Genomic DNA, 8,538 nt, shown 5'->3' with positions numbered 1-8,538 from the left:
TGATTGTATTGTGTAAAGTCATTCAGCTTTGGGTAACCGACCGGTTAACATATATAATTTTTACGTAGCATTCATAACGCTATTGTATACGTGGCATGGCTGAAAATAATGGCGAACATTCGGAGGAAAGGGAATCTAATGGACCTACGCCTGGCCCAGTAGATTCGGTTATGCGAGAAGTCTTGGAAGAACTGCAACAGCAACGTCAAGAAGTTAGAGCTCTTCGTGCTGAAGTTCAGGGAAATTCACAAAACGTGGTTAGTGAAGTGAAAAAGTTAAAAAGTGAAAAGGACATATCTTGGAAGTATCAAGGTAACAAAATTCAGTTTGAATTTAACAGTGATTTGCGCAGTACAGCTGATCAGTTGGTGTGGTCATTAGATAACCAGAAGTTTGACTATTCCAAGGAACTTTGTACAGAATTAACAGATAAACTGAAAAAGCGTAACAAATTGATACGTATTGCTGATACATCTTCAGGAGGCTGGGAAACTGTGAGACAGTACGAAACTAATCCCATAGCCAGTGATACAGATGATGAGTCCAAAATTTATAAGGCAGAAACTCGTGCGCTCAAACGCAAGCGTTCAAACTCGCGTGGAAGGGGCGTGGCCACTGCTTCAGTTCTTCGCACTGGTGATGGCGTTTATGCTGGTACTAAGTCTTGGGGTTCGTTTGCTGACACTAGATTTCAACCCATGCAGGGAAGCGCTAGAGGGAAGTCTTTTCGTGGCCCATTCAACAACCCCTCTTCCGGTAGCTACATGCAACAGTTTGGTACCAACTACGGAGCACCAGGGCCCTGCTTTAATTGCGGCGAATACTACCACTTCCGGAAGAACTGCCCAAAAATCAGAAGTTCAACAATCCCAGCCGGGAACCAGCCGACAAGCGAAAACTAGAAATGATGAGTGTACTTCTAACCATGACAACATTTTCAAAGATGAGTATTTTTATGATTATGACAAGTTTACACATGATTTTTACGAATATGAACAAGGTCAAAAACAAATTATAGTAAAAGGTAGATTAAAAGAGAAAATACAATTTTGGCGGAACATAGGTGCAAGTGATTTTATCTTAGATGTTATAGATAATGGTTATAAGTAACCACTTATTACAACTCCGCCCCGCACTTTTTGTAAAAATAACAAATCTGCTTTGTTAGAATCTGATTTTGTCACTGAGGCTATTCAGGATTTACTAGATAGATCTTTGATAAAAAAAGTGCACCGAGATACCATTTATTGTAAATCCTTTGACCGTTTCCGTTCAAAATTCCGGTAAGAAAAGGCTCATACTTGATTTACGTATCGTCAATCAACATCTTTGGAAGCAATCTGTTAAGTACGAGGATTTGAAAGTTGTCCTTTCATTTTTGCAGAAAGGTTCCTTCTTAGTGAAATTTGATTTAACAAGTGCATACCATTTTATTGATATATATCAGCCACATACAGAATTTCTTGGTTTTTCGTGGACTGATAAGTATGGCAAACTTAATTATTTTAAATTTTTGGTGTTACCTTTTGGGTTATCAAGTGCTTGTTATATTTTTTACAAAAGTTACAAGGCCTCTTGTAAAGAAATGGCGCGGTGAAGGCAAGCTTGTTTCCATGTTTTTAGATGACGGGCTGGGGTGCGCTGCAGATTTTGATAGCACTCTCAAACTATCTGGTGATATTAAAGGAGATTTATTACTGTCTGGGTGCATACCGAATGCAGAAAAATCGATCTGGGTTCCTGTACAAATTCTAGAATATTTGGGAGTTGTATTAGATTCCATTTTAGGAAATATTTACATTCCTGAACGCAGATTAGTAAAAGCAAAAGATACAATAAACAGTCTTTTAGATGCGCTTAAACTACATAGACGGGTTCCCGTTAGAAAACTTGCCAGTATAGTGGGTCAGTTGATATCCATGTCAATAGTATTAGGTCACGTGACCCAGATTATGACCAGATACTTAAGTGCAGATATACTTACAGCCCGACATTGGGACTCTTATATTTGCGTTTCCTTGGAGTCTGTTGAACAGTTAATGTTTTGGAAAGCCAATATTGGCATTATTAATAACAGGAAACTATTTGAACTGCACAGGTGCTCTAAAATTGTATATTCCGACGCCAGTCGAACAGGTTATGCAGGGTATGAAGTTTCAACTGTTACTGGGGTTTCTCATGGTATATGGGATTTTGAAGAGTCGAATAAGTCCTCTACATGGAGGGAACTTGAAGCTGTGTACAGAGTGTTACAATCATTAGCACATATTTTAGCGCATCGTAGAGTTAAGTGGTTTTCAGATAATCAAGCTATTACTGCTATAGTGAAAAAAGGGTCCATGAAAAAAGACTTGCAGGATATATCCTATAAGATTTTCCAGTTTTGTATGAGAAACTCTATTTCTTTAGAACTTGAGTGGATTCCGCGGTCCGAAAATGATAAGGCTGATTATTTGTCGAAGATTGTAGATTTCGATGACTGGGGAATTTCGTTTGAAGTTTTTAATATATTGCAAGAAAGATTTGGTCAGTTTGAGGTAGACTGGTTCGCATCAGAGTATAATGCGAAAGTATCTAAATTCTATTCTAGGTTTTGGAACCCGTCATCAGCCGGAATTGATGCATTCACAGAGTACTGGGGAAATTGTTTTGGACTATTTGTCCCTTCTATTTCTGTTATTTACAGAGTATTTTCTAAAATGAGAGCCGACAGAGCAAATAGTGTAATTGTACTCCCTTGCTGGAAATCAGCAGTGTTTTGGCCACTTTTATGTCCAAATGGTAATTTCATATCCAGTGTTGTAGATTGGATAGATCTGCCAACATGCAAAGCATTTTACATTCGGTGTAAGTCTGGGAAGGGCATATTTGGCAATACAGATTTGCATTTTCGAATGTTTGCAATACGTCTAGACTTTAGTAAGGGAGATCAATACTGATTAGCCTGATCGGAATTATTAAGATGAGTTATTTCCCTTATCCGGCATACTGTTTTAACAAATTTTGTTCATGTAACTTTAAGTGGCCATTTTGTTTGAAACTACATTGCTTGAAAAAGGTAGCATTGCAAGATATATGGGAACATTGTCAGATAAATTAGATGAAAATCTGTATATTATATAATTGGTGCAAGTTTTTATGTTGCAGAGTAATATTTTAGTCATACAAATATAGAAATAATATTTCATGCCATATTTATTTTTGCAGAAGTATAAAGTTGGAAATAAGGCAGAGTTGCCGGAAAATAAGGCAGCATTGCCGGAAATAGGGCAGATTTGCCAGAAATAAGGCAGCATTGCCAGAAGTAAGGCAGCATTGCCAGAAATAAGGCAGCATTGCCATAGAAATTAAATGCAATGGGAGAATTGCATGGACTTACTTTGAAAATCTGTAATGTCTATAAATAATTTATGCAAGATTTATATGTAATTGTAAAGCGCAATAGAATATTTAATAATTTTTGCGCTATATAAATGCCATGTATTTGTATTTATTTGTATTTGTATGTTAACACGTTACATAGTTTAATGTTATGATCATTTAGAAATCATTTTTCATGCTATATTAACTCGTTGTTTATTATACGTTTATTTTTGCAGTCGTATAAAGATGATATTGACGAGTTACCTGAAGTTCTGGCAGACAAGGTGGACCTACTCCCGGACCTGTTACGGAAGTCCAGAGCGGAAAATACAAGTCGTAAATACGGAAACAGTTTTTCTCGTTGGGAAAGATGGGCAAAGTGTAATGGGTTTGGGAGTGGGGACATTTTGCCTGCTAAGGCATTTCCTTTTGCAATATATTTGGCATCATTAATACAAACTTCGAATACACCAAGTCCTGTGATTTCTGCTTTCTACGCTGCAAAATGGTTTCATGATTTAGGTGATCTTAAGTCGCCAACAGATTCAAAATTAGTAATAAATATACTAGAAGCGGCTAAAAGGTTGTTAGGTAAGCCCACCGTTAAAAAGGAACCTGTAACAACGGAGATGTTATTAGGCATGTATAATCAGTTATATTCTACGGGAAATTTGAAAAACCAGAGAATAATATGCGCATGTTTGGTGGCTTTTTCCGGATTTATGCGTAGTTCAGAATTGCTCCATATAAAAGTTTCTGATATTCAGTTTTATCAATCTTTCATGACCATTTTCGTAGAAAGCAGTAAAACGGACAGATATAGGGATGGCTCTTGGATAACAATAGCAAAAACAGAAATTTGTTTATGCCCAGTTGTGAATGTTCAAAAACTTATATCATGGGCTACATTGAAAGATGACGATTATTTGTTTTGTAATTTAATTCATTCCAAGAATAAGTATGCTGTTAGAAAAAATAACAAAGCAATGTCATACTCTAATTTACGTGAAGAATTTCTTAGAGCGCTTAAGCCGCATGTTAAAGACATTAAGAAATACTGTTTACATTCCTTGAGGTCGGGTGGCGCTACAGTTGCGGCTAATAGTGGAATTAAAGACAGGCTATTTAAGCGGCATGGTCGCTGGTGTAGTGATAGTGCAAAAGACGGTTATGTAAAAGACGATCTGAGAGAACGATTATCTGTGTCCCTTTCGTTGGGATTGTAATATTGTGGAACTTTCTCATTACGAGAACTATAAATGCTGAACAATAATAGTTCAATTTAAAAGTTGACGTTTTTTAAAAATGTAAAAGAATGATATGCGACTTCTAAATTGTTATATGTATAGATATATATTTGGTTTCGCATTCTACCAACGTTTCTTCGGTTTACGATTTTGTAATGTAATATATTAGTTGGGATTTTCCCGTTCTTTAAATTTCGTACGGTAACCCAAGTGTTATACTTACAAATTACAAATTGAATTTGAAATGTAAGTTGTGTTGTGTTTTAATTTCATATAGTTAGGTGACGAAGTTGAATTAAGGGAAATATAATTTTCTTCGTTTAAGGAACGAATTAGAAGGAAATTATTTTCCCTTAAGTGGAATGTAGTCACCGGTAGGTGACGTCGTGAAGCGTGAAACGGTTTGCACGATATTTGCGGTGATTGTATTGTGTAAAGTCATTCAGCTTTGGGTAACCGACCGGTTAACATATATAATTTTTACATTAAAAATGGAGAGTAAATAATATACAGTAGTATTCAAGTTTGATATAGCTGGTAGAATGCGAAATCATGATTATAAATGTATCATGCTGATGATGTGAAACATGATTATTAATTTCATGATGATAAATACTGATGTTTTACTTAACATGATTTATCAGCCATGTGTGTTCATACGGTAACCCAAGTGCTATACTTACAAATTACAAATTGAATTTGAAATGTAAGTTGTGTTGTGTTTTAATTTCATATAGTTAGGTGACGAAGTTGAATTAAGGGAAATACCGGTCTTTTTATTATACAGACAGCCATTTTATAAATAAAGTAACAAATAAAATATGAGGTGTATTTCATTGTTGGTTATTGTGCTTCTAAAGATATTTCTTACTTTAATTACCGTAATGCACAATACGCCAATTCATGATACAGAAAAATGAGATAATTACAAATATAGGTGGAAAGATAGATATTTCATGCAAAAAAATTAAAATAAGCTAAATATTTCGGGAAACTTCTATTTACTTTTTTTATCATATAGAAACTATTCATGATGAAAGGGCAATATTGATGTAGTATTTACTACTTCGTTTAGCATTCAGCTGGATCAGATAAACAATGAAACTTTAATGAACATAAATGGTTCATTAACGTCTTTCATGATACAGAGAGTAGACAATAGCGAGTAGACAATTGTCACAGACAATAGCATCAAAATGTGTCATTCAGAAAAGCATTTTGAAAATAATAAGGTTGGCTTCGTATTGTTCGCCTGTCAACATCTGCTTATTAATAACCATATTTTGTAATTTCGTGAAATAGTAACAAATACTTGTAAAACGTTAAAGTAAAATAGAGCACCATTCGCATGTTTCAGAAAGCAGTGACTGATGTTTTGATTTCTTTCACATATAATCGAAGATAATGTAATTCGAAAGTTCTCTAATTGAAAAAGAAACACTCAATACATGTGTGCTATTATTAACAAATGGTCCCCGTTGCAAAACTGCCTGTTGTACTTTGACAAAGAGATGTTATAAATTGTTAATATATTATTATTTTGTATCCCAGCATGTTCACGGGGGAGGAAGTGTCACACGAAGGATGGAGTTCTTCTGATAACCTGTCATGTTTTCTTCTGATAACTGTTACGGAGTTCGTCTGATTTCTGAATGACGTGCCAAGGAATCGTAGGAAAAAATGGTAATTATTTATCTTTAAATAGAGAGAATGGGGTGTAAAACTAAAGTTTGATGATCAAGGTTGCCTGATGTCTTGTGCTATGCGTCAGAAAAAACTGTTTAGTCTAATAATCAGCCCCACTACTTTGAAAAGAAGACATTTTGAGTAAAATATCGAAATCGTTTGCTCATTCATACATATTATTCTTCTTATTCACGTTCTTAATCCGCAGCACATGCAATAGAATAATTTTAGTGCAAAGTTGCAAACATATACCACTTTCTAACAATTTTATGCCCGATTTTTCAAATGTTACGGAATTCCGGTGATAAATCTGAAGATGTCACAGAGTTCTTATGATAACTTTTATTACTGCCAGGGTGTTTCTTGAGCTATGTTAAGATACTTTTTAGCTAATTTTATTATTTAAAAAGGGTGTTAACGATGTTCTAACGTAATATATTTATCCAAGGCACAGTATTGTGGTTATATAATGTACGGTATGTGTGTTTTTGAGTTCCAATGATAAGTTTTTAGTGTTATATTTGTTATTCTGACTAGATGTTACTTTTAAAGGGACTGTGTACGCTAATAATGATGATCTGGCTAACTATGGTTAATTTTTTAAATACAAATTGCACATAAATGATGTACAGTGTTAAACAGTTACAGAAATATACTCTTATTTTCATTTCTAACACGATCCGCAGCAGTTGCTATATAAACATATAGCGAAATCGCCTATACATGAATCTACGATAAAATATAGCTGTTCCATTCCACCCTACGATTGTAACATGACTGTCAGATTCTATTCTGCTTCCGTTATATGCCGACTAAATACTCGACTTTTTCAGTGCTAAGCAGTAGTAATAAAATGTACATCAAATTTTCTGAAACAAACAATTTCTACCTGATGAATTTATTTGTTTATATTTTTACCGTAAGAAAATGTTTCAGCCCGGTAAGTTTCAACCTCAACATCAGTGCATCTATCTGGTCGTGTACGTAGTTTACAATTTCTGCGCTGTAAGCACCACGAATGTCAACTAGATTCTACTTTGACATTACTAAAATAAAATTATATTTCATGTTCCAATCTTCCAGACTCAAGTGTTTACGTGTTTATATGCCGCAATGTTCTGGCGTGTATGTTTCAGTGCCATCATGTAGTGACGTGTACTATTTTAAGAAACTGCATATATATATTAAAGGTTTGAATAAAGTATTTACATCTGATTTCTATATCTGACCTTAGATATTATTGAAAATAGCATTTTCACAACTTAATACTTTAATTAAAATTTAAAGAAATATCCGAAAATTCCGTTTTATGCAACGCTTTCCATTCGTGGGAGGTTTTTGTAATAGCATATGGCCAGCCGAATGACATATTGAGCTAAAATGTAGTGTTGTAAAATGCGCAGACTTTGCGCGGTTAGAATCGAAATAATAAATATGTTCCAATAATTTTATCAGTTACTAAAATATGGGCAGTCGTTCGGATGCGAATATTAAATCACTCGTGAAACGCACTCGTGATTTAATTATTACGCATCCGAACTCCTGCCCATATTTTATTAACTGATAAAATATAGGGACATATTTATTATTTCTTAATTAATTGGCTTGGAAATTACATTGTGGATTCTATTGTAAGAAAGTGCAGAATCCTCTTACTTTATAATATTTCCAGCTAAACTCTAAAATGCCATTCTATTCATCTTATAGCATTTAGATAGCACTTTAAAATTCACATTATTCACTTATTATGATATTCTATATGACAAATAGTATATGCACGGATGACAACCCCCTATTTGGTACGCAGTATTCAGCGCATCGAAAATTATATGCATTCTGTAAGATGTAATGACAATACTGCAGTATTAACGCCAGTCACATTACGAACATGTCGGTTATCTGCCTCAAATCTGTGGTAAATACGCTTTAGCATCATATGACTCATGTCAACTGATTACACATGAAGCGGTAGCTCGCTCTCTGTGTTGTGTAGTGTCGCATTGTGACTGTACTTTTTCAGCGTCAACTATATGAAGGATTTAAAAAATTATGATGGTAAAGTTATAATTATCATGGTAAATCATACTATATAGCATTATTTTTTATCATTAATCCGATCAACCACTTCAGAAACAGACAGCCTCTGCAAATGCAGCAAATAGATGTACCCTAAATTAAAGATATTAAACGGATATGATTTCAATTCAGTGATCAATCAAAACGGAAACCAATAAATCGTTGT

General features: G+C 34.6%; 1 protein-coding gene across 1 annotated transcript; it reads left to right on the top strand.

Moving 5' to 3' along the window:
- The first annotated feature begins 1,487 nt into the window (after positions 1 to 1,487).
- Positions 1,488 to 4,589, top strand: LOC128554660 (uncharacterized). Its single transcript, XM_053535957.1, has 2 exons — positions 1,488 to 2,723; positions 3,600 to 4,589. The coding sequence occupies exons 1-2, from the start codon at positions 1,488 to 1,490 to the stop codon at positions 4,587 to 4,589; spliced, it is 2,226 nt and encodes a 741-aa protein (XP_053391932.1).
- Positions 4,590 to 8,538: the final 3,949 nt, after the last annotated feature.

The sequence above is a fragment of the Mercenaria mercenaria genome, unplaced genomic scaffold, assembly GCF_021730395.1.
Source record: "Mercenaria mercenaria strain notata unplaced genomic scaffold, MADL_Memer_1 contig_605, whole genome shotgun sequence".
NCBI lineage: Eukaryota > Metazoa > Mollusca > Bivalvia > Venerida > Veneridae > Mercenaria > Mercenaria mercenaria.
The sequence above is the reverse complement of the archived record's forward strand: the minus strand, read 5'-3'. Positions and strand labels throughout refer to the sequence as shown.